The sequence below is a fragment of the Gadus chalcogrammus genome, chromosome 8, assembly GCF_026213295.1.
Source record: "Gadus chalcogrammus isolate NIFS_2021 chromosome 8, NIFS_Gcha_1.0, whole genome shotgun sequence".
Classification (NCBI taxonomy): domain Eukaryota; kingdom Metazoa; phylum Chordata; class Actinopteri; order Gadiformes; family Gadidae; genus Gadus; species Gadus chalcogrammus.
Window position 1 is genome coordinate 18,642,586 of NC_079419.1, and position 25,763 is coordinate 18,668,348.

Consider the following 25,763-nt stretch of genomic DNA (forward strand, 5'->3'; position numbering starts at 1 on the left):
GTAGTAGCGTAGTAGTTTAGGCAATCAGATATTTTATGATGATTGAATGTGGAAAAGTTGAATATTATAATTTGCAATGTTATTATGCACATGCATATGAACGCATGCATTCATATGTGTGATTCCCTGATGTCCAACTCAGGTTGGTTTAATCCTCACACGGTCACATCACACCTGGTGCAATTTTCAGTATCAGTAGCATGCATACGCAATAATGCAAGTGTTTTGTGATATTTTTGTTTCAAAGATCTGGGGTATCCTGTAGGCTGGTTTTCTATTAAAACACACACAAATTACTGTGAGGTCACAATGCGCTCAATGATAGGTTCGGGAAGCTGGACTCGTCATAATGCCTCGTGTCAATCAAGTACCTGCTCAAGTTCTAAAGTTTTCATTCGCCCTTCGACGCCAAGTAGAGGTAAGTCATGAACTATGGCTCTAAGTAATAAGTAGTCCCATTTTATGTCAATGCTATTATAAATCCGTCCCTGGCACATTATTACATATCAATTATATATTTATCGAAGTGTAAAAGATAAATCTAGCCTACCACATATTGCTCGATTGAAATAAGGTTAACCGTGCTCGGGGCTTCGTGGACCTCGGGCCCGCCACGGCCTCTCTCACCTCACTCTCCATCTCCAAACACCAAAGGGCCCTTGCCCCCTCTTCGAAAAGTTCAATGTCATTTTAGAAAGTCATCTAACTGATCGATAACGCTAACAATTATGTATGTTATTGTAAATGGTTTTTCACGGGGAAAACACCGATCGATTTATCGTCGTAACCTTCTGTCACCATAACCGTAAAGTCGAAAGCCATAACCGTAATACCGCATGAATATAGGCCTACAGATCGGTACATTTGTGGAACGTTCTTGCTGCATGTATTCACGCCATCGCACTTAATGAGGGTCATATCTGAAGCAATGCTGCTGCTGGAGGTGTTTTAACGACTGCATTAGCTCACTCTCTTGCTAGTGGCTACTGACGTTTATGTATAAATTATGTTAGTACACGGTTCGGTATGCGCTGTACACAATCGTGGTTGGTTCAACTTTTCAGCGTTGAACCGTGATTTTTACCGAATTATTCAGTGTCTTTATCGACTTCCAATGCAAGTAATGTTGTTGTAAATGTAAACTTAATGAGACACCGTGCTAGGAGCGTACAACTCATGCCGTTTTATTCTCTTTTCACAAATTTTTCTCAATACGTCGTCACTCACACACTTAATTTCTTGTACCAGAATTCAAAATTGCATGCGTATGCTTCAGACCCAAGCAGTGGTCCAATCTATGTATGTGGTAAAGACTCCATTAATTAAATAATAAATTGAATATGTTTCATTACAGAGACTCATAGAGAGATTATCGAACAGCGACGATGGACAGGAAGACATTGTTTTCTTTGTGGGCTCAACTGACCCCTGCTTCCATCATGATGGAGGACAGGGAGTCATACACCGAGGAGACCAGGCTCGTCCCCGCCCCCCCTACTGAGGCCAAGCCCCCGGTCCTTAACCCCCGCTACCCTCGTGGGGCTAGGCTGCCCTGGTTGGCTGCCCCAGCTGGTGGCAGCAACGAGAGGGTCGTCCTCCGCCCCCCTACTGAGGCCAAGCCCCCGGGCCTTAACCCCCGCTACCCTCGTGGGGCTAGGCTGCCCCGGTTGGCTGTAGCTGAGGAGGCTGACGGCCAGGAAGCCTGGATCCAGGTGGCCCACTCCGACACCGTGTCCCTCTGTGCACGGGCTCGGGGTGCCGCCTCGAGCCAGGAGACTTCCCCGGGCCGAACCCCCCCAGGTGAAGAAGTTGTATACTTAGGTGTATTGCAAATATAATTGAAGTATACAAAAGTTATTACAAGTATACTTTTACTTTTTGTGCTTAATTAAAAGTATGTTTAACGTATGTACTTTTCAAAAGTGTACTTCATAATAAATGTCATTAAGTTCCACTTTAATGTACTGAAAAAAGGAATACTAATTCTGAAATACTTAAAGTGGTATTGCATTGTACTTATAAAACGTGTACTTTATTGTAAGTGTATTGTAAGTTGTACGTATGTGTACTTAGAAAAAGTATACTAAATAGCAAAGTAGAAGTGTATTTTAGTATACTTGCAGAAAGTTAATCTCAAGTTGTATTAGAGTGCCTTAGAAAAATTGCAAATTGGTGGTCATTTAGTGTACTTATGTAAGTACACTTATTTTGAAGTCCTGTGTACTACACTATTAAAATGTTTTATTAAAGTGTACTTCATTTCCCCTCATTAGAAGTGGCTGACCCTGACCACCATCGTGGGTCTAGGCTCCCCTGGTTGGCTGCCCCAGCCGCTGGCGCCAACGAGAGGACCGTCCTCCGCCCCCCTACTGAGGCCAAGCCCCCGGGCCTTAACCCCCGCTACCCTCGCGGGTCTAGGCTGCCCCGGTTGGCTGCCCCAGCCGCTGGCGCCAACGAGAGGGTTGTCCTCCGCCCTACTGAGGCCCAGCCCCCGGGCCTTAACCCCCGCTACCCTCGTGGGTCTAGGCTGCCCCGGTTGGCTGCCCCAGCTGGTGGCAGCAACGAGAGGATCGTCCTCCGCCCCCCTACTGAGGCCAAGCCCCCGGGCCTTAACCCCCGATACCCTCGTGGGTCTAGGCTGCCCCGGTTGGCTGGTGCTGAGGAGGCTGAGGGCCAGGAAGCCTGGATCCAGGCGGCCCACTCCGACACCGTGTCCCTCTGTGCACGGGCTCTGGGTGCCGCCTCGAGCCAGGAGACTTCCCCGGGCCGAACCCCCCCAGGTGAAGAAGTTGTATACTTTAGTGTATTGCAAATATAATTAAAGTATACAAAAGTTATTACAAGTATACTTTTACTTTTTGTGCTTAAATTAAAGTATGTTTAACGTATGTACTTTTCAAAAGTGTACTTCGCAATAAATGTCATTAAGTTCCACTTTAATGTACTGAAAAAAAAGTACACTAATTCTTAAATACTTAAAGTGGTATTGCATTGTACTTATAAAAAGTGTACTTTGTTGTAAGTGTATTGTAAATTGTACGTATGTGGACTTAGAAAAAGTATACTGAATAGCAAAGTACTTCAGTATACTTGCAAAAGGTTAATCTCAAATTGTATTACAGTGCCTTAGAAAAATTGCAAATACGTGGTCATTGTGTACTTGTGTAAAGTACACTTATTTTCAAGTCCTGTGTGCTACACTATTAAAATGTTTTATTAAAGTGTACTTAATTTCCCCTCATTAGAAGTGGCTGACCCTGACCACCATCGTGGGGCTAGGCTGCCCCGGTTGGCTGCCCCAGCCGCTGGCGCCAACGACAGGATCGTCCTCCGCCCTACTGAGGCCAAGCCCCCACATAGACCCCCAGGTGAACCAATAGTACACTCTATTGTAGTACAAATATAATTGAAGTATACAAAAGTTATTCCAAGTATATTTGTTGCTTTAAAGTATGCTTAACGTGTACTTTTAAACAGTGTCCTTCACAGTGGATCTGCGGGACGCCCCGTTGAGCTCCGCCTCCTCGTCCCGGAACGCCGCTGCCTCCGCCCGCCGCCGGGCGCACGGTGGCGCCGAGGCGGACCTCTCTGGGACGGAGCGCTCCCAGTCCGCCAACGGCCAGAGGTCCCAGGCCCCAGGCAGGATCGTCCTCCGCCCCCCTACTGAGGCCAAGCCCCCGGGCCTTAACCCCCGCTACCCTCGTGGGTCTAGGCTGCCCCGGTTGGCTGTGGCTGAGGAGGCTGACGGCCAGGAAGCCTGGATCCAGGCGGCCCACTCCGACACCGTGTCCCTCTGTGCACGGGCTCTGGGTGCCGCCTCGAGCCAGGAGACTTCCCCTGGCCAAACCCCCCCAGGTGAAGAAGTCGTATACTTTAGTCTATTGCAAATATAATTGAAGCATACAAAAGTTATGACAAGTATACTTTTACTTTTTGTGCTTAAATTAAAGTATGTTTAACGTATGTGCTTTTCAAAAGTGTACTTCGCAATAAATGTCATTAAGTTCCACTTTAATGTACTGAAAAAAAAGTACACTAATTCTGAAATACTTAAAGTGGTATTGCATTGTACTTATAAAAAGTGTATTTATTGTAAGTGTATTGTAAATTGTACATATGTGTACTTAGAAAAAGTATACTAAATAGCAAAGTACTTTAGCTTTGGTCGCTCAAGTCGCTCATGACGTACAATTCAATTATGCAGACGCATTTAAAGGAGCCGTATGCTTTTAGTACAGACAGCCATATCAAAGAGTGAACTCTCCCATACACTTTGGCCATATTGCCGAGACGGTTTTGCTTGTTGGATAAAGTGCTTCGACAACAAGTAGGACAGTGATTCCCCCCAATATAAAAAAACTCCTAAAATGTAGGCTAATTACAACCGAGAACAAAAAACCCTGCGTGCTGTAGTAGGCTAGTTAAAATATGTTTCACTGATCTGCATCTGCAAATCATGATCTGCACTCATTCGTCACACTCAAAACAAATAGACATTGGCGCACATGGCTAATTTGCATACGTGCACAGGACTGGTTGGCTCCGCAAGGCAAATAATGGAACATATCTATCTATCTAGGCCTATCTGTCTATCTATCTATCAACGCGTGTCTAGTTTTAATGTGATGTATTGTGTGTATGTCCAGTCAGACTTGTTCTGTGTGGTCTTGTAGGCTACTGTCCTGTGTGGGCCGAACCACCTAAATGGATTCCCGACGATTTGTGTCGTTTGGTATTAATAAAGACTTGACTAGGCTATCTATCTATCTAGACTATTTAATTAACAATTATTCACCTCAGGCTCCGTGAATAGTGGGGAATAGAGGGATAAAAGAAAATAGATATATCCCTTGTCATTTATTTAGTTTGTTTATGTGACGATTTCAAAAACTTTTTTGGGTTTTGTTTAAAGCATGCTACACGCGATTGGTTGGTTAGATTGGTGGCATGGAGAGCAAATGAAAATGATTCCCGCTTAAATACGAACGTTCTAGATGTATAAATACTCCCGCTTATCATCACTTGGTATCCAAACCACTATGGCGTTTCGATCTCTGAACTGAAAAAGGGTTGGGTAGTACAACACCGGGTGCCCAGTTACAGCTGCGATTAATACTTCAGCCGACATTTTGTTCAGTGAGTGAATAAAGGTAGGTAGGAACCAAAGTGCCTGCCGGTGTTCCCTGGGATCCACGCAAGCGAAGAGCGTCTACATTCCGATTGGCTGTCAGTGTTTTGCCGCTGAAGCGCATCATAGTAATTTGCATAAAGTTAAAAAGTTTTCAACTTTCTTTGGACGCTCTGGTCGCTGCACTTTGGCCGCTGGTAGCATTGGTCGCTTTGGTCGCTCTTGCCCATAGAAAGTGAATGACTTCCGGCGATTTGGTAGCTCAATTCGCTTCTGGTGTGGACGTACAGTTAGAAAAATTGCAAATACGTGGTCATTGTGTACTTGTACTATGTTTTATTAAAGTGTACTTAATTTCCCCTCATTAGAAGTGGCTGACCCTGACCACCCTCGTGGGGCTAGGCTGCCCCGGTTGGCTGCCCCAGCCGCTGGCGCCAACGACAGGATCGTCCTCCGCCCTACTGAGGCCAAGCCCCCACATAGACCCCCAGGTGAACAAGTAGTACACTTTATTGTAGTACAAATATAATTGAAGCATACAAAAGTTATTCCAAGTATATTTGTTGCTTTAAAGTATGCTTAACATGTACTTTTAAACAGTGTCCTTCACAGTGGATCTGCGGGACGCCCCGTTGAGCTCCGCCCCCTCCCCCCGGAACGCCGCTGCCTCCGCCCGCCGCCGGGCGCTCGGAGGCGCCGAGGCGGACCTCTCTGGGACGGAGCGATCCCAGTTCGCCAACGGCCAGAGGTCCCAGGCCCCAGGCAGCCCGCCGGCCTCTGACGTTCCTGAAGGCGTGGCGGGCAGAGGTAAGTACGCGTTGAGCCCGTTTACCCCTGTACAGGAGCGTCTGAGGAACGGCAGGATCCCCCGGGAGAAGCTCCGGGGCCCGTCCCCCCACCAGGCAGGGGAAGAGGCCGGGCCCTCTGGGAAGAGGCAGATGAACGGGGGCCGCTGTTTCCCCGACCAGAGGCTGACCGCTGAGCCCGAGCTGGAGGAGAAGCTGTTGGATAGCAGTGGTAAGAATGGCATCTCTTACACAAATAAATCAATCCAAAGTAACTCTTCTTTTTTTATAGGATTGAGCCTGCATACCATAAAACTTTAATTATTAGCCCAGGCTTTTATTTGTTTCAATCCCTGAACTCAAGCGGCTTGTGTTTGGGACAGGCGTCCATATGGAACAGGCCTTTAATTCCTTTGGATTTTCCTTTTGGTGAACTGATGCCATCTATTGGCGAAAGTTGGTAATGCTCTAAAATACGTCTGTGATGTTGTCACGCGACCCTGGCAAGGCGCCGGCGTCTAATTGAGACCGGCGTTTATTTTTCAAACGTGTGTGTGTGCAGATGAGCCGGCCCAGGGCTCCCTCAGCGGCCCCCAGCGAGACCCACCCGGGCCCCACCCCTTCCCCAAACCTGAGCTGGCCATGACACAGAGCCTCACTCTCATCAGCTCAGAGAACTGGTGAGACACACACACACACACACACACACACACACACACAGACTTTCCCACACACACACACACACACACACACACACACACACACACACACACACACACACACACACACACACACACACACACACACACACACACACACACACACACACACACAGAATTTGCCCACACACACACACGCACACACAGAATTAGACGAAGCAATCTGAACTTGTGTTTCATCTGACTGAACTGCTGTGGTTCTGAACGCAGGCAGGAGAAGATGGAAGGGCTCACGGTGCTGCGCAGTCTGGCCCAGAACCACGTGGACACGCTGCTCCCCAGGCTCCGCGACGTCTGCCTCGCCCTCGTGCAAGAGGTAGCTCCCCCTCTCTGGGCCTGCTCCCTGGTGCTCTCTCTCTCTCTACCACGTAACATGGAGACCAGCGTCTGTCACTGTGGATGGGCGTGTGAGTGGGCGGGAGGTCTGCAAGTGTAAAACTAACTCAATCCTGTCTACAGCTTAGTCTATATACCTTGCTATGTGTAAAACCATCCCCATCAATTCTACACCATAGAACGAGTGGTTGATTCGACATGAACAATGTTAGCAAAACACAGCCTTGAATGAAGCGAGGAGTGTGAAACGTACTATAATGTAACGCCTTCATTCATATAGCGCTTTCCAAGACACTCAATGAACCTTTCCAGAGTGAGAGTGGTGTCTACCATGTGTGTGTCTGGTTCTCAGGTGAAGAACCTGCGTTCGGGCGTGTCCCGCGTAGCCGTGTGCACGCTGGGCGTCCTGTACTGCCACCTGCAGCGGGCCATGGACAAGGAGGTGGACACCACGGCCAGGGCGCTGCTGCACAAGGCGGCCGAGAGCAACGCCTTCATCCGGGAGGAAGTGGACGCGGCGCTGGGCCACATGGTGCGGCACTGCACGCCGGCACGCTGCATCAACGCCTTCCTGGACGGGGGTTTGAGGTCAGGGGGCTGCAGGCACACGCACAACGCAGACACAAACACACTGTATTGCACCTTGTTATGTTTTCTAGTATATCTACCACAGTAACGGTATTGCAAGATCCAATCTGTGATTTATATAAAGTACAAAGAATCAGCGGCAGATGCAAACGCACAACAGAAAAAATGGACATTTAAACAGGACTTGAGTGTAAAAGGAAACGTTTCTAACATCCTTAATCTGCTTTGGACTGGTAGGTAGGATACTCCAGAGGTCTAGCCGATGTTTCCTTATCTCCATCCGTTGTGTACTTCTGTGGTTTGTGTCTCTTTGTGTGCGTCCTTCATGTTGAGCCTGTGTGCGTCTGCAGCCACCTGAGCGCGGCGGTGAGGAAGTGCGCCGCCCAGCACCTGGCCGACCTGCTGGAGAGGGTGGGCGTGGCCCGCCTGCTGTCCGGAGGGAAGGACGTGACGGACAGAATCCTCCCGGCCGTGGTCAAGCTGGCCCTGGACTCCTCCCCGGAACCCAGGCACGTAGAGCCCCCGGTGGCTTCCTGTGTTGGCTGAAGGCTTTGGCGTGTGTCCAACGGCTCGGTGACGTGCCGGTCTCACTCCTCCCCCTTCAGGTCCTTTGGCCGCCGGATGTTGCTATTCCTGTCCTCCCACTGGGACTTTGATAGCCTGCTGGAGAAGAACATCCCCACCAAGGACCTTTCCGCCGCCCGCAAGGCGGTCAGTGGACTCAAGGCAAAGGTACGGAAGGCCCCGCCCTCTCGCCCCACCCTACCGCTTGGTGACGGGTCTGGTGAACGCTGTTGTTGTTGTGTTTGTTGTGTCAGGGTCAGGGTCTGGGTGAGACGCCCCAGACCCCAGCCTCGCTTCCCGGCAGTGGCACCGCTAGGGCCTCGACGCTCCAAAGGAAGCTCCCCAAACAGACCATAGCCCCCAGCCCCACCACCACCACCGCCACCCCGACCAACACCACCACCACCACCCCCAGGTGAGACTCCTCCCAGACACATGACAGCTACCTTGGAAATATGTTGGTGAAAGTAAAAGCCTTATATATGCTATGAGGTCAGCTCCTCTCTCGGGGTCGTGTTCCAGAACACACATGATGGCTTCTGTTTGCAATGTCTCTCCTATATTAATTATGCATTTGTTTGTTTTCTCAACTTGAAGCAAACTTTAAGAATATCTTTTATCTTATTTACAAGATCATATATATATATATGTAGTAAGTATGTATGCAGTTTCATGACATTATATTTTGTGGTACCCTCCAGGGAGCCCAACAGCAAGTACAGCTCCAAACCTCAGGGGCCCATCATGGAAGACAAGTTTGAGTACATCAGGCAGCTCACCGCTCTGCTGGAGTCCAAGGACTTCAGGGAGCGCATCAAAGGCCTCGACCAGCTGGTGGCCGACTGCCAGCACAACCCCAGCATGGTCATCCGCAGCCTGTTCCCGGTCCGTAAACCCCCCCCACCGCTCGTAACACCCACTACCTCACACTCGCCCTTATCCCCTCTCCTGGTGGGACTCCCTCCTGTCTCCTTTTTGTTCACCTGTTCCCTGTTTCTCCCCGCTCCCCCAGGTGTTTGACCTCTTCAGAGACCGCCTGCTGGAGTCCAACCGTAAGGTGAACCTGTACGCCCTGGAGGCCCTGCAGGGGATGGTGCGCCTGCTGAAGGACAACCTGTCCGGGGTGCTCAACCACCTGGTGCCCGCCATCGTGGACAACCACCTCAACTCCAAGAACCGCGCTGTGTACTCGGCCGCCACAGGGGCCCTCTGCGAGCTGGTCCTGAACCTCGGTGAGGGCCCTGTGGGGAGCTGTCCAGAACACGGTCCGGTCTGACCACGGCGTTGTCCTTGTTACTCATGTGTTCTACCCTTGCCCCTCTCCAGACAACAGCCTCCTCCTGGAGCCGTTCTGCTTCAAGGCACGGGTTCTTAGCGGCCAAGCAAAGGTGGACCTGATCGAGAAGGTTGCAGGTTTGTTAATGGCTAAAATGTTTCTTTGTTTTGTTTTTTGCAATGATCAGCACCAAACATACGTATACCATTGTGTGGCCAATCAAGAGGCATCTGATCCGCTCTGCTCTGCCGCCTCCTCTCCTCTGTCTCCTCCTGTCTCCCATTATTTTGTCTCTTCCTTGGTTTCCTCCTCCTCCTCTTCCTCTGTCTCCTCCCCTCCCCCTTTCCCTCCGTCTCCTCCTCCCCCCCCCCCCAGAGCTGGTGACGGAGCTGTACCCCCGCCGGCCCCAGCTGGTGGAGCAGAAGGCGCTGCCCCTGCTGTGGGGCCTGCTGGGCCCGTCCAGCGGCAGCGTGCACCGGGCGACCACCAGCCTGTGCCGAGCACTCCACCATCAGATGGGGCCCGGCCTGCGGCAGAGTGCCGCCTCCCAGCCCCCGAGCGTCGGCAGGGACCTCAACCAGCTGCTGAGAACCATGTCCTGAATAAAAAATGACCTAAGGACGGGAACGAGAAGACTCACTGCTCTCTTTGCACTTTTACAGGTAGATTGTGTTTCACTTTAACAGGTACAATTTTCCATTACAATTAGGGCATTTTATCCAAAGCGACTTACATCGGATAATACACACATTGACACACCGATGGCAGAGTCAACCATGCAAGGTGACCGCCAGCTTGTCGGGAGCAGTTAGGGTTGAGTGTCTTGCTCCGGGACACGTCAACACTCACAACAGCTAGGAGGAGCTGGGGATCGAACTAGCAACCTATTACGATACAACTGTTCTACCTCCTGAGCTAAGCCGATCCGAACAGGTAGCCTCTCAAATAGGGATGTCCCGATCCAGCTTCTTGCACTTCTGATCCGATACCGATATTGTAGCTTTTAGCAACGGCCGATACCGATACCGGCCGATCCAAGCATGTATTAAAGATTAAAGATATTTACTTATTTTGTTGTACTACTCATGTTGAAAAGGGTTTTACTCTTAAGAACAACTAGCCAACTTACACTGAATTGGCATCAGTGCTCTGTTCTTGAACAACAAGAGTGTAAACAATATAACATTATATATAAAAGCAACACACACAAAACCTGAGTAGAAAATAGTCAAATTACCACACACACACAGTGTGCGCTAGGTGTGCTGAACAACTCGGACCGGATTTGGGGGGAAAAGCTGAACAAATCTGGAATGGATTACCTACATTGGTGCGCTCGAAAACACGGACCGGAGTTTTGAAAACAAACTGGATCGGGATTTTCCCGTGCAGGCCGATCCGATATTGATATACATTTTTTTGCTAATATCGGCGGCCGATCCGATCCAAATATCGGATCGGGACATCCCTACTCTCAATGCCTGTAATCAAAGCCTGGGGCCTCATTTATCAACCGTACTTACACACAGATTTGTGCGTAAAGAGGGCGTAAGATCATTGCCACGCAAAGTATGGAATTTACCAAAATGTACGAACAGAATCTAGTGGTAGAATAGCGATGTTACAAGTGCAAAGCAAAGCATTTAAGAGTGTCAACGTCTGCATTAAGCAATCGACATCCACATATGTCCCATGTTTACTTTAATTAGAAAACATTAAATTACTCCTTTGTCTAATTTTAAACGGACAAATTACCTAATTGGTGTCAAACCTTATAAAAGACAGCTGTGAGAAATGTTTGAAATCTAGTGCAATGGCTTATCTTGCGTTATTGGAAGACTTGGCAACCATGCGCTCCGCAGGGAGCACGTCTTCAAAGATTGTACTGATCTGCTTGGAGAGAGCACAGAGTGGCTTCTTAGCAGGTACCACTTCCCAAAGAATGTACTGCTGGATTTGTGTCGTGATTTAGGGCCAATGTTGGCTCGAGACACGAGACTCACAAACGCAATCCCTGTGCATATCCAACTCCTTTCCACCCTGGGATTTTTAGCTACCGGCACATTTCAGCGTGAGGTTGGAGACATATCCGGCACTTCTCAGCCATCGATGAGTGGGACCATGCCGGCGGTGTTGGACGCAATTATTTCCCTGGCCCCAAACTACATCCAGTTCCCTTACAGAGATCCCCAACAAGCCGAAATCAAACGGGGCTTTCACGCCATCGCCGGATTCCCAAACATAATTGGAGCCATAGATTGCACCCACATAGCCACAAAAGCACCGTCAACTAACGAATTTAACTATGTTAACAGAAAGGGGTTTCATTTTGTCAACGTGCAAATCGTTTGTGATGCAAATCTATCCTTGTTAAACGTTGTTGCGCGGTGGCCTGGAGGAACACACGACTCATTCATCATGCAGAACAGCTCTGTTGGTGTGAGTCTCCAAGAAAGCGCTGTGGAAGATGGCTGGCTCATTGGTGAGTATTAGGCTACAACATGTTTAAAATAATATTGCTGGGTTGTGTACAGTTGTTTAAAAAGGTATCATCATTAGGTGATCAAGGTTACCCGCTGAAGCCATGGCTAATGACCCCCTTAACCAACCCGAGGACCCAGCAGGAAGTATAACCGGCGTATAACCGGGCCCATGCGCGCACGAGGGGCACCGTTGAGCGCGAAATAAGCCTGCTGAATTGAGGTTTTTTTCTTCTAAATGTCAAAATTTCAATAAAATGTTTGCAAACACAGTTTGTTTCTTGTACCTTCAATTTGAATGTTAGGCAGCCCAGCTTGAGCGTCGGTGTCACCGTCCTGCCGGACAGAGCTGCGTCGCCAATGATGCTGGCAATTGGGTTGTCCACAGGGCTCCAGAGTGCGACCTACCTAATTTCTTAAGGTACGAGTTAAAATTGAATGAGGTCGCTCCGGTGCTACTTGCAGGAGGTGCTACCACAAATCTCTCCCGCGGTTGTGGTTGATAATAAAATCGTACTTTCTGGCTCATTCCTGCGAGTCCACCACTCTCTCTCGCTCCCAGCTGTCTCTGCCTGCCTGTCTGTCTGCACCTTTTACAGTCTATGTGTCAGGATTCTCGCATGGACTGATGTTTTTGTCTCCCCCTACCTGTTGGAGTGTGATAATTCTGGACTTTGTTTATGTTTGGAGCCATGTGTTGGTCATGTGTCCCGGGTGACACCCATGTCCTTATTTGGGCGACTTCCTGCCTTTTGTTTGTGCCCTCCATTTTCTCTGTCCACCTGTCCCTCATTTTGCATTGATTGGTGGAGTATTTAAACGCTGCCCTTTCTGCTCACTTTGTCAGATCGTCACGTTAGGTACTGTTTGCTACCCGACTGCCACGTGAGTGCGACTAGCGTGAAGCTCTTTAAAGAGAGACTATAGTTTCTGTTCTTCCCAGTTTTGAGTGTGCATGTTTTGGGTGTGCATGTGAGAAAGGTTTTGGCTTTTAGTGTCTGGGTTGGTAATAACGGTTCTGATGATTTTTCTGATGGAAAAGTGGTCTTTTATTTCCATAATCTTTGTTCAGTGAACGCATAAACCCGTTTGTTAGTTAGCAGTTAAACAAAATGCGATCTCTTTTGTTTACAGTTACCAACGACCAACTGATGATTGGGGGTTCGATTCCCTTGTGATGCAAGGTTTTTTCTATCATTTTGGACTGCACACACATCGCGAGTGACGGATAGTCGCACAATGTACACACATCACTGTCTTTACAATATCTAGGCAACCGAAGTATAAAGATTGTCAAGTGGTTAACTCTTGAATCGCAGTACTTGTACTAAGACCTGATGGGTTAGTGGTCAGAGAACAACTCATTAACGCAGGGATAAGGGGTTCGATTCCTTAATGAAGCCAGCTTTTTTCTCTCATATTGGACTGGATGTTTGTATGCCATTTTGCGTAACTTGTAGTTTATGATGAAGAAATGTTACTGGGGTTAAGGTTAGGGTAACGGTAATAAGACAAAGTGTTTTTGCAACACAATATTTCTTACAATAACAAAGTCCAAAGTTTTGATGACTCCAGTAGGAAACTTAAGATACCTAGAGAAATGCGTGAGTGCTCACAAAACATCAACAAGTCAGCAGTGTGGTACAGGGTGATCATTTCTGATATACAGTACAAAAGCTGAAACTATTAGCCAGGAGTGGGAAAGATGCAGACGCAGACGTGGGAAGCAATAAGACGCACCAACACACAGTTGTCTGTTGCAAAATGGTTCAGAGTTTAATATAAATAGTTAGGGTTAGCTGGTATGGCGTTATCTGGTATAGCTATAGTCTAATGTTAGCTTAGTTCGTGTTGTTTCGTCATGTTAATCGCTAGAAATAGTAAGTCATTTGTAGAAATATAGCCTATCATCACAGACTGTAGGAATGTCACCCACCCTCCATCGCGTACGACACTGACGCTCGTAATCCTGTAGTGCAAGGGACTTCGTGCACAGATCCCTGAGACAAACGGCTACGCCCACACATGCAAACCCATAGCGAGTGACGTAGGACGTAAAGTCCCGCCCAGGTCGAAGTGGCGTCGATTTAGAGAGTCCCACACGTGCACAGTCTTGCTGCGCACACAGTACGCTCAAAAAAGTAAACAAAGCAGATACAATATGAAGCGGACGATAGTCGATTATTTTAAGAAGAAAAATGTGCCAGTGGAAACAAATGAGGCTGTTGTTGGTGGTGACGGAGAAGGGTTAGCAGAGATAGCGACAAGAATCTCAGATTCTTCTGAAGACGACAGTGACAAGTTGGCGAAAAAGGCGGGGGGCAGTGGGGAGAAAAAAAAAAGTAGTTTTCAAGAACAATGGCTGGTGCAGTTCCCGTGGTTACGATATGAGGGACAAGCCATGGTGTGTGTGTGTGTGTGTGTGTACTGCAGGACATGTAGCCCGTCCGTTGCAGGCAGGACACATTTTGTAAATTGATCTACACAGTTCAGAGTGCAGTCATTAAAATTACACAATGAAAGCCAAAAGCACAAGACGTGCAGGAACCGCTGCATCACACGAAGCTCCCAGCCCCTCCCCACCTCATTTAATAGGATTGATGAGGGCAATCGCTCGGCGGAGAATGACGAAATGATCATCAAATTTAACACCGCCTACAACATCGCTAAAGAGGAACTCCCGTTCACAAAATTCAAATCACAGATCATACTAATGAAGAAGAACGGACTGAACGTCAACCCCACATATTCCAACGACACTGCGTGTGCACAATTTGTGGGAGTTATAGCACAGTGATTTACAACCGGGGGTACGCGGACCCCTAGGGGTACGCGCAGGGCTGTAGTGGAGGGTAAACGCACGTAAACGCCGTTTACGCACCTCTGGAATTTAGGAAATAGCGTTTACGCACCTCTAAATAGCGTTTACGCACCTCAAAGTTCCCTGTGCCTTGTATTCTGCCGTTGGAATAATCGGAAATAAATTCAGCATCATTTTAAAACACCTAAGACAAGGTTTCATATTGTTGAACAAATAAACGCTGTAATCTGAATCATTTTCATCTGCGCTGTAGGCCTATGCTATTATGGTCTGTGACCCTCCAATCAGTGCCTTGCGGCTGCGGCAGCGACACCAATCAGGATCCAGGAAAATATGTAAACAGGAAGTATGTAAACACATGGCCCTGCGCGTTGTGGATTATCATGCCTGCCTACCTGTCATTAATTAGCCATGGATATCAGGCGATTTTTGAAGAGACCTTCGAGTGCTCCCACTCCAACAGATGCCCGAAAAAGGCCTCAAGTACAAAGTAAGACTGAAGATGATCAATTCACATGAGTTGTTTTTGTGATTTATAAATCAATTTTACTTGACGAACTATTAAGTGACTACGAGCATTCAGATTGGCCAATGCGTAGTCATGCTATGCGTGTACTGCCCACGTCAAAATGAGTGAAAGTCAGTCAGAGTTTTACTATCCATCAGGGCCGTGCAGAGACCCTTTGAGGGGCAGGGGCTCAAATTCAAAAAAGGGCACATGTTTGTTCATGAACTCATCAGAAGTGGTTTGGTGTTGATATCTATAAAAACAATTAAGCTATTGCAAAATAAAAGCCTTGAATATGAATTAGCCTAACTATACACAATGTATACGTATTACTTTAATTTTTTTTTTAAATGTTTTTCTATTAAACACAGGGTGGTAGGAACTCCACAATGAGTTTATGAACACATCAGAAGTGGTTTGGTGTTTATCTATAAGAACAAGTGAGCTATTAAAAATAAAGCCTTAAATATGGATGCAATACATGCACTGAAAACTTTTGCATTTTTTTAAAAACAATTAAAAGTTTTTCTTTAAAACAAGGGGTAGTGGGGACTACAAAACGAGTACCTAAACACATCAGAAGTGGTTTGATGTTGATAGGAATAATTTCAAGTGAGTTATTAAGAATTAAAAAAATGACGTTGCACTTTTTTGACGGTCCCTAAGCACTTGACGCTATTACAGATACAACCCCGGAAAATAGACGAATGTCGAATATAAAACCAATTTCACCCCGTTCTGCCAGAGACACTGAGACAGAGTAGACATGAAACGGATTTGGCCATGGCATGTGGCCAAGTAGTTACTACAGAGTATACAGATTAAATATAACGATGTATGCTTTCCCTTTGCAATTTCAAAAGGTTTCCCAGATAGGTTAGCTGTATAGCTAGCTGGTAGGCTATAGAAAATAAACCGAGTGGTAGCCACTTTCACAGGTCAGTTAAAACGATGCTAGTTGAAAAGCTTTTGCTGGCAAACATAGGCCTATACTTCAAAATGACACTACAAAACGAGATAACTGTTAGTTTATTTAGCATTATCAACTTTATGGTTTTGGAAACAACTGTCTGTGTCTGACTCTGTAGTGATCTTACCCTGCGTTGTACCGTCTCTTAAAACAACAAGCGCATCTTGCAGGCAGGCAAATTGTGAAAGGTCACGTTGATAGCCTATGACGTCACCCAGCGGCAGCAGCGCACTGAGCGCCGGTAAACGAGGCTACAAAGTACAAACTTTACTTCTGTATCATTACTTTTAGACATTTTTATACTCGAATAATTGATTCACATGTTAATGTGTAATTTTACAAAGCATTGGAAATTTAAACGACCACTCAAAAGGGCACTTTGGTCCTTCAGAGGGAAAAGGGCAGGGGCTCGGGCACCCATAGCCCCCCCCTCTGCACGTGCCTGCTATCCATATTAAACTCCGGTTTCGGGTATCAACTTCGCTATAGCTTGGTCGCTATGTTAAAGCCTCAATTTGGAGATGCGAGGTTGGCGGTTGCAGCCGTGGACTCCGCGGCTGAACCGTGGATCGGGCGGATGACGCGACAAAAAAATATATTTTAATTAAATTCGGGCGGTTGGCGGTTAAACCAATAAAAATATAAATATTTATAAATATTTGTATTTTATATATTATAAATATTTGTATTTTATTATTTATTTTCTTTAAAGTTATTTTCCCAGCAAATGGCCTGTTCCCTAGAGGAGCAGTATGGGGAATCCAAGTAGAAACAACTTGCCCAAAGGTTCAGACTTGATGACAGAAAAATTCTTGAAGGCTATAGGGATTTTAAGGATAACTCAAGCATCATTCCAGAAAACCTTGCACCACTCCTGAATATCGACCATCTCATTCCAGTTAGCACTGCTGAGTGTGAGAGGGGGTTCAGCTTAATGAGCATCATAGTGTGCCCCCTGAGATGCAGTCTGCACTTGGTCACAGTGTCGTCCTTGATGTTTATTCAACTGAATGGCCCACCACTAAGCCACCACAAAGTTCAATCCAACACGTATGTGAAGTCCTGGCTGGTGAAGCACAGGGGAGCCATGAACTCCAGAACACGCCCCTGCAAGGCAGGACCTGACGTGGAGGACAAGGAGGCCCTCTGGGTACTACTGTGAAAAGCATGCATACTAATACACACACATACACACATGCCATAGATAGATAGTTCTTAATCTACACATACTTTTCTTTACTGTTGAAATTTGAATAACTTGAATAAACTACAAACACATTCATTGACTGTCATTGATTGATTGAATATGACTTTAATTGATAACATAATGGAATATAGCCAGGCTAGCCTTACAGAGTCGCAACACTTTGCGTTGCGTTGCGTTGCGTTGTGTCGAAGTCGGTCTGATCAAAAAATTCATAGTTTACCCACCTCTAATTTGACCACTACAGCCCTGGGTACGCGTGAGTATTGCAGGGGGTACGCAGAAAGAGTATAAATTAGCCTACAAAAATTACAAAAATTAGATTATGAATTTTAATAAGCCCATAAGTCTATTTTCGCATCCGCAATTAACAGTTCTTCCTCAGTGATTGTAAGACTACAATGCACATCATGAAAAATGGCGACATCAGACCTATGCGTCAGACGTCTGTTGTTCACGTTTGCGCTTTTAAAAAAAAAGGTTCACGTTCTTGCTGCGGTTGCGCTTGAAGCTAGCTAACCAACGTTAACTGCAAACCGACTGTAAACATGGATGCATGGCTAGGCAGGAGTAAACGTCCAGCTACCGCTACTGCTACCGTCGCCCCGGATGCGGGCACAGGGGAGCCAGGTGAAAAAATGAATAAAGAGACCACTACCAAACACCGGCAGTACAACGAGAAATACATTTTGTATGGATTTAATTGTACATCGTCTGATCCACCTCAGCCTCAGTGCTTTTTTTGCGGTGAGGTCCTGTCAAATAATTCAATGAAACCAGCCCATCTGCAGCGTCACCAGAGCACCAAACACGCGGGAAATGTAGGTAAGACCGAGGACTTTTTCAAACGAAAAATGTCTGAATTCAAGTCAAGTCAGACTACACTAAAGAGAGCAGCAAATGTGTCAAGCAAAGCATTGGAGGCCTCCTATGCTGTGTCATTACTTGTTGTGGCTAAGTAAAAAAAAAACACATTCAATTGCCGAAGATCTGATTCTCCCTGCCGCTATACTTTTGGTTGAAATTATGCTGGACAAGAAAGCAGCAGATGCGCTGAAAACCGTTCCATTATCAAACAACACAGTCTGTCGTCGGATCGATGATATCGCCACTAATATTGTTGAACAGGTGGTCAATAAAATGAACAGAGCAGGTCTGTTCGCTTTGCAGTTAGATGAAATGACGGATGTGAGTGGGGAGGCTCAGCTCTTGGCCTTTGTGCGCGAGTCGGACATACGTGAGCATTTTCTGTTTTGCAAGAAGCCCTGAGTGAGCCCTGAGTTAAGTGCTGTTATGGATGACGCAGTTAAGGTGCTTAATTACATTCAGTCCAGGCCTATGAATCACCGATTGTTTCAGAGTCTTTGTCAAGACAGCGGGGCAAAGCACGATCAGCTGCTGCTTCACACGGACGTTCGCTGGTTGTCTCTCGCGGCAAAACCCTACGGAGGCTTTTCGAATTTCGCATCGAGGTGTCTGCTTTCTTGAAAGAGCACTTGCACCCCCTTGCGGTTGTTTTTGAGAACACAGGCTGGATTGCACGCCTTGCATATCTTGACGATGTCTTCTCCAAGCTGAATGAACTCAACTTGTCACTTCAAGACAAGGACGCACACATACTTAACATGTATGACAAAGTGAATGGATTCATACATAAAGTCACCTTGTGGGAGAAGAAATGCAACAATGGAGATGTGAGCAGTTTTCCACTCGTTGTTACCCATCTTGCCACCACTGATGCTGAAAAAAATCCTTGAGTCAAAATCATCAGAACACATCTCTCCAAACTCCAAACTGACTTCAACCAGTACTTCCATGACATCGAAGAAAAGTCAGAGCAACTGGACTGGGTGAGGAACCCCTTCAGAGGGACTGAGAGCAGCAGCAGCCTTCCTGCCAGACTGCAGGAAAACCTGGTGGATTTGTCCTTTGATCGTATGCAAAAGATGGCACATGCTGAAAAGTCACTGACTGAGTTTTGGTGTGAAGTTGAAAAGGAAAATCCTGAGCTGGGGAAATGTGCATTAAATTAACTATTACCTTTTGGATCAACTTACATGTGTGAAGTGAACTTCTCAGCCCTGACTCACATCAAAACCAACCAGAGAAACAGACTGATATAGCAGACACACTCAAGGGAAAGACCGCTGACAAAGTCGCACACGCCCCCTACCTCTCATTCATGCTTGACGGTTCCACTGACAAATCCACCAAGGAGTGCGAGATTATATATGCCCGTATCGTTGAAGATGGAAAACCGTGCAATATTCTTATTAGCCATATTGAGGTTGAACACGCCCATGCAGAAGTTAAGGAGTGTGTCTCATTTCTGTTTCATATAGCTAAATGATAATAACTATATGGAAAAATGCTCTACAGGTTAATTATAAATTCCTTTAGAATAAAATTATTTGATGCCATCATGCCCAGGTATCTTAAAAAACACACACAATAACGTGCATGTGTGTGTAGAGGGAGAGAGAGAGAGAATATAAATATTCCATGTTATATGCTTAATTTAAGGCGTTTATGCTGCAGCCAAGAAAGCCTTGTGAGAACTGGGCGGAAAAAATTGTAGCCATGGGTGCAGACGGTGCAGCTGTCAATCTGGGACACAGAGGTGGAGTGATAGCCCTCCTTCAAGCAGAGATTGGGTCCTTCATTGTCCCATTCCACTGCATGCCACACAGGTAGGTTCCCTTTTACCATATCTGCCATACATATTCATTCTCCAAAGTGTAATTAAAATGTAAAAAATATATATCTATTTTCTGTAAAGATTGGAGCTAGGGATGTTGAGGGTGCAAAGAGAGGTCTCCATGATTGGGCAGGTGTATGACCTGTTGCACCTCATCTGGAAAACATACCACCTAACCCCTAAATCAATGAGGGAACTCAAAGCACTTGGAGCTGAACAGTCACAGTGAAGGCACCGAGTGGAGTGAAAGGGACCAGGTGGCTGCCCCATGTGTCCCGGAGTTTGAGGACCTTCCTAAAACCAGGGAAGGATGGTAATTCCTCTGGCCAGTTTACAGCCGTGTATGTGCACATGGAGCATCTGGCAGGTGCCTCGGCCAGTGCAGATAGCTGGCAGAGCAAAGAAGGTAAGTATTATCTTATCTCAGTGTTTTGTGTTGACAGTATGAATCAATTATTGAAAACATTTTAACTTTGGTGTTTTATGAGTTGAGAATCAGAACTACATATTTGCAGGTCAAAGTCAGCATGGAGGATGGGACATGTGGCATTTTGCCACTTCCTGTCAGACCTTTTCTCTTCCATCAGCAACTTCAGCCTGCAGCTTCAGAAAAACAATGTAATCCTACCTCAGGTAAAGAAGAGAGAAAAAGGAGGCCAGGGGATTACTTTTATATTCCCCTTAACATGTTGCTTATATTAAGAATAAAACTGTCTTCCCAGGCTGTTAGTGGCATCGAATCTCTCTTGGCTACCATAGAAGCTATGGCAGCTAGCCCCAAACCTGATGGTAAGCTGTCTGAGTTCCTTGCAGCCATGAAGAAGCAGCGCCAACAGAGAGGAGGAGAACCTGGGGCTGGGACGTTCAAGTATCAGGTACACAATATACTCTATATAAAATCTAATGTATATTTCATGTTAATAAGATATACATAGCATTTTAATTTTGCATGCTTCACAGGATGTCACGCTTTCTAAAGGTGAAGCTGCAGAGCTGGCAGAAGGTCAACCAATCAGCCAGTGTGCTCCCAGACTGCAAAGAGCCATTGTGCTGACCTGTGAGTCCACAGTGAAACACCTGAAGAATAGATTTAGCAGCCTACTTGGTGAGTTGTTGTATTTTAGCATTATATCATAGGCACAATGACATGTTTAGAGCACTGTTGAGAGGCCTAACCTTTTTCTGTCTGTCTTTTTCTGATAGAAGAGAACACAAAGGATGCACCAACAGCCAAGGCAGTGAAGTGTTTCAATGTCTTCAGCCATGACTTTTGGGCAGATAATAGGCTGGAGCTCCTGAACCATGGTGTGGAAGAGGTGAACTTTCTCCTACGACACTTCTCCACTGTCCTGGACAGGTGAGTTTTTCGTGTGCTATCATATTTATGTTGACATAATAAATTGAATCATGTTGATACAGACCTCCTTGTTCCTGCCATTCTTCCATCTCATGCCAGGAATGGCTGCAGCAAAGAAAAGGCCAAAGAGGAGTTCCAACTGATGAAAATGACGATAAACACGTCATTCAAGGACAAAAGCTATCTTGGACTGTGGCAAGTCATGACGACAAAAGAGCCCTACTGCTCAGACTTTGCGGTAGGCTCTGTTATCTGTAGTATCAAAAATTACATGATCATTGTCACTGTTGACTTGGTGATTTGGAAAGTTGGTTTGATCACCACACTTCGTCTTTTGCAGAATATCCTACACCTGGTCAAAATCATGCTGGTGCTCCCAATCTCTTCAGCAGTCTGTGAAAAGAGGCTTCTCGTCAGTAAACAGAATCAAGTCAGATGTTAGATCAAGCCTGCATACTGAAACTGTTGAGGACCTAATCCGTATTAGTGTTGAGGGGCCACAACTGGAGGACTATGATGCCAGGCAGGATGTTAAGCAGTTCTCCCAGGGTAAGAGGAGCAGGAGGCCTAACTATATGAGCTGGTCCCTAGAATGAGATGAATTGCATGGAAGAAATTAATGCTACTTAGTTCAAGTTCAGTTTGAATTAATGAGCTTTAAGTTTATAAGTTATTTATTACGTTGTTTTTAAGTTACCAGTAAGTTCGATGTTCAGAATGTTATGTTCAATATACGTTTAATAACGTGGAACAGTATTTTTGTACTGCGGCTCATGCAGAGAAACTTGAATTCAGATTAAAATATTTTGCAAATATCAAGTTTGGGTCATTGTCAATCTTTAACTTTCATCAACATAACATATTAATAACACGCTATACAAAGAAAAATATGGTGCTACCTAATTTGTTTTGGTGCTACTAAATGAAAAGCTAGGTGGCACCAGTGTTACCTGTGAAAAAGTTAGTCTGGAGCCCTGCACCAGCACCAACAGCAGTTCCAGCACCAGCAACAGAAGACCCATCACCAGCTCCAGGTCCATCATCAGCATCAGCAACAGAGGCCCTGGGCCACTCTGTAAGAATCTGTTTGACTTTATTTGTATAGGTTAAGTTACATTTGCAGTAGTTTCAGTCGCACTGTTTTTCTAAATGCATCAGCCGTTCACTCGGTTAATCTAAATGCACATATATATCATTGAGGTAAGACGCTAGTCTGCTGTATGTTGAAGTAGATTTGTGGTAATGTTATCTACTTGCATTAAAGGTCATTCCAAAAGGACTTGTGGAGCGCTGCTCCTTCCAAAGCCCCCAGAAGTTCATAAATGATCTCCTACATGGGATGTATACCAGGGAATATATGGCAGGCCAGTCATCCAGCAGCTGCACAGAAGGAAAACCTGGCCTAGCCAAACAGGACCTTGTAGAAATAACAAGTAGGTATATAGAAATGAGAAAAGATGTTGGTTGAGTGATACCCTCATTCTCATGCTCATCTTTCGTGTATGTGTTTGTGTGTGTGTGTGTGTGTGTGTGTGTATTCCCACAGATGCTGCAAAGTTGAAGTTCACCTACGTAACTGATACGAACATAAAAGCATTTATACGACAAAAGCTGAACAATGCTGCCAAATTTCAGGAACAATAAATTATCAACTGTTTAAAGAAAGTTAAACTTTTGTACTATTTTTTTTTGTATTTTAGCAGTCTAGAAGAAAACACTGTGTTAATGGTGGTTGTAAGCCTAATTTATGTGCAGTGAATTATTGTTACAGCACTATGGTTAAAAATGGCAACAACAAAATGTGATACAGTTGAAAATATCCATTAGGTATAGTACAATGACATAGTTAAAAGAACAACAAAATACTGCGTAATGCAGTTATTGTAATGCAGTATATATAGTACTATGGTATCGTAATTGTAGTATTCTATAGCAAAATAAAAGTTTAATAAATGTTCTGTAATTTACTTCAGTAGATTGTAGTTTATGTAGTAAACTGTAGTAGTATATAATGTATTATACATTAAAAAACTGCAGTTTTCTGTAGTATACTATAGTTTACTGTAGTAATATATATGTGGTATACTGTAGTAATAAAACTGCAGTTTTATGTAGTTTACTGAAGTAAAACTACTATAGTAAGGTTCAAAAACACTACAATATTTACTATAGTATATGTACTGTAGTTTATTTACTATAGTAAACTATAGAATTTTCTGTAGTATACTATAGTTTACTGTAGTAAAACTACTATAGTAAGGTTCAAAAACACTACAATATTTACTATAGTATATGTACTGTAGTTTATTTACTATAGTAAACTATAGAATTTTCTGTAGTATACTATAGTTTACTGTAGTAAAACTACTATAGTAAGGTTCACAAACCCTACAATATTTACTATGGTATATATAGGGTATACTATAGTTTATTTACTATAGTAAACTATATAATTTTTTCATGTGGGGTGGGGGGGCAGTCGCCCCCCCTGAGTCCGCCACACACACACAGTCCCCCTAAACATTGTTCCTTATAAACATTACTTAAAAGACAACACAAAACAACCCAGAACAAGCGGCTATAAACAACTACAGCCACATCTGTTCAGGTGTGCCCTGCTGTCCCTGGTGCTGGTTCTCAGTGTTAACTACTTCATTTGATTGACCAATGCAACTTATTCCAGGCACTCAATCAAGGCTAAATTGGAAATATAATAACACAACAAATAATAAAGGACTGCTCAGGGAACAGTAATGCCGCACCGGGAGGTGTGTATTTTACTCACCCTATTTGTATAGGAAGGCCATTCTCCTGTCTTTCATGGTGGCGAAGTGGTCAATAAGTAACCCAGGGAATGTTCAGGGAGCATGAATCTTTGTCAAAATGAAGACATGGCCAGCAAAATAGTGGCTGAAGTTTAGCGCTACCAGCTAGCCACTCGGTGCGGACATAGTTCTCCTCATTGAAAGTGCGATAACCACTCTTCTTTCTCTCCACACGCAGCTGAAGCTTAGGCATTGGCCTGCCGCCAGATTTATTCTTTAGTTGCTGCCCATGTGGCAGTATGGTACAATTTACTAAATACTCTAAATCTCGACCCTCCATAACTCCACTTGCTTATACGATAATATGATAAAAAAAAATGCAAACGTGCTAATCTCCCGCTATTTGTTTACCTTGACGTTGATGCTTTCATTTGATTGGTGTGAAGGCTTCCCTTGGCACACTGCTGACTAATCACAGGAGGCTCAGTGTCATGACGGTTGCCTCACCTGATTGGTTAATCCCTTTTTCTCACCAAGGGATGCCATCCCATGGGACATACAGTGTGCAATGTCGTGTTTTACCTAATGGTGGATTTAATGATTAGTTTCAGTGACCCAGTTCACGTGATTCAGTTCGCCACGAGGAGTCGTTCGCGAATCGTTTGTTTGTTCATTCGTTTAGTCGAGTTTCCGGTAGCACTAACTCCACTGAGTCTGCATCATGGAATGCACGCCATTGCACGTTTCTCATCTGAGTCAGTCAGACTCAGTGGAGTTAGTGCTACCGGAAATTCATTCGTTCGTTCAGTCGAGTTTCCGGGGAATCGAATGGTGAACGAGACGACCGAACGAACGAGAGAGACGAACCGGTTTGGTTCGTTCGTTCTAAAGACTTGTTCATTCGAACCGGTTCGCAAACGAACGAGCCAACACTACCTCGTATTCAGTATTTAACATTTAGAGGGACGTGTTTTGAAATGCTCAATGAGACGAGAAAATGTGTAAGAAATGACAGCAACACGGCACCATAGAATAACCGAAACTGTTAATATAAATGTTTTTATTGGATGTCTAAAAAACAGGGAAGCCTGGCTTCCCTTGGCCTCCGGGAGAAAACGCTACAATTATAATTTCTATAATTGTAGGTTGTAGGCTGGTGATCATGTATTAGCCCTACAATGTAGGGCTAATACATGATCACCAAGTACAACCTACAATTATAGAAAGTATGTCAAAAGTAGGCCTAGATGATTCATTTGAAGGATGTGGTGTTTGAATATGTAATTTTGTCCTTGACCCTGATTCAATGAGCATCTGTTATCAGGCCGTAAACCAACAGACCTAGCCAACAATAGGCCATTGGACATAAGCATCTGTCTGTGACTTAAATCACCCAAAAAAATAATAAATTGCATAACTGAATATTGTGTTGTTCTTAGCATGAAAAATGAATACAGAGCCGAAAGGAAAAAGCTAACCGGCCATGTTTCAAACTTTTGAGCACTAAAGTAAACCCAGCTTTGGCCTGTGAGTGGCACTAAAGATTTCAAATCGGGCCCCCAAA

General features: G+C 45.3%; 2 protein-coding genes and 1 long non-coding RNA gene across 6 annotated transcripts; 2 read left to right on the forward strand and 1 right to left on the reverse strand.

Moving 5' to 3' along the window:
* Positions 1 to 129: 129 nt before the first annotated feature.
* On the forward strand, positions 130 to 10,015 carry LOC130387911 (TOG array regulator of axonemal microtubules protein 1-like). Its single transcript, XM_056597205.1, has 14 exons — positions 130 to 142; positions 1,678 to 1,800; positions 3,490 to 3,639; positions 5,741 to 6,145; positions 6,476 to 6,593; positions 6,843 to 6,948; positions 7,321 to 7,556; positions 7,907 to 8,065; positions 8,162 to 8,288; positions 8,375 to 8,445; positions 8,822 to 9,005; positions 9,133 to 9,352; positions 9,447 to 9,533; positions 9,772 to 10,015. The coding sequence occupies exons 1-14, from the start codon at positions 130 to 132 to the stop codon at positions 9,996 to 9,998; spliced, it is 2,226 nt and encodes a 741-aa protein (XP_056453180.1). The 3' UTR covers positions 9,999 to 10,015.
* A 9,881-nt stretch (positions 10,016 to 19,896) lies between these two features.
* Positions 19,897 to 24,925, reverse strand: LOC130386901 (uncharacterized). Of its 2 annotated transcripts, XR_008896253.1 has the most exons (4): positions 24,220 to 24,925; positions 22,385 to 22,851; positions 21,908 to 22,021; positions 19,897 to 21,827 (listed from the first exon to the last, which is right to left on the reverse strand). It is a non-coding gene; the product is annotated as an uncharacterized LOC130386901 (long non-coding RNA). The 2 variants fall into 2 exon arrangements; XR_008896252.1 differs by having other exon boundaries at positions 19,897 to 22,021.
* On the forward strand, positions 19,927 to 23,284 carry LOC130386899 (uncharacterized). 3 transcript variants are annotated; one of them, XM_056595760.1, is made up of 8 exons: positions 19,927 to 20,069; positions 20,159 to 20,483; positions 20,593 to 20,710; positions 20,800 to 20,952; positions 21,038 to 21,182; positions 21,281 to 21,434; positions 21,534 to 21,672; positions 21,775 to 22,403. In XM_056595760.1, exons 3-8 carry the CDS (start codon positions 20,612 to 20,614, stop codon positions 21,874 to 21,876), a joined length of 792 nt encoding a protein of 263 aa, XP_056451735.1. In that variant the 5' UTR covers positions 19,927 to 20,069; positions 20,159 to 20,483; positions 20,593 to 20,611; the 3' UTR covers positions 21,877 to 22,403. The 3 variants fall into 3 exon arrangements, 2 of the variants coding, with proteins under 2 accessions (XP_056451735.1, XP_056451734.1); XM_056595759.1 differs by having other exon boundaries at positions 20,891 to 20,952; XR_008896251.1 differs by lacking the exons at positions 19,927 to 20,069; positions 20,159 to 20,483; positions 20,593 to 20,710; positions 20,800 to 20,952 and adding exons at positions 22,699 to 22,867; positions 22,981 to 23,284 and having other exon boundaries at positions 20,993 to 21,182; positions 21,775 to 22,509.
* Positions 24,926 to 25,763: the final 838 nt, after the last annotated feature.

Excerpts from the sequence above, each read along its gene's own strand:
- LOC130387911 (XM_056597205.1), top strand. Across the intron at positions 6,949-7,320 it reads GCCTCGCCCTCGTGCAAGAG|GTGAAGAACCTGCGTTCGGG; the intron begins GTAGCTCCCCCT and ends TCTGGTTCTCAG. Across the intron at positions 9,534-9,771 it reads CCTGATCGAGAAGGTTGCAG|AGCTGGTGACGGAGCTGTAC; the intron begins GTTTGTTAATGG and ends CCCCCCCCCCAG.
- LOC130386899 (XM_056595759.1), top strand. The coding sequence starts at position 20,388 with ATGGTAATTCCTCTGGCCAGTTTACAGCCGTGTATGTGCACATGGAGC. Across the intron at positions 20,484-20,592 it reads TAGCTGGCAGAGCAAAGAAG|GTCAAAGTCAGCATGGAGGA; the intron begins GTAAGTATTATC and ends ACATATTTGCAG. Across the intron at positions 20,953-21,037 it reads CTGGGACGTTCAAGTATCAG|GATGTCACGCTTTCTAAAGG; the intron begins GTACACAATATA and ends CATGCTTCACAG.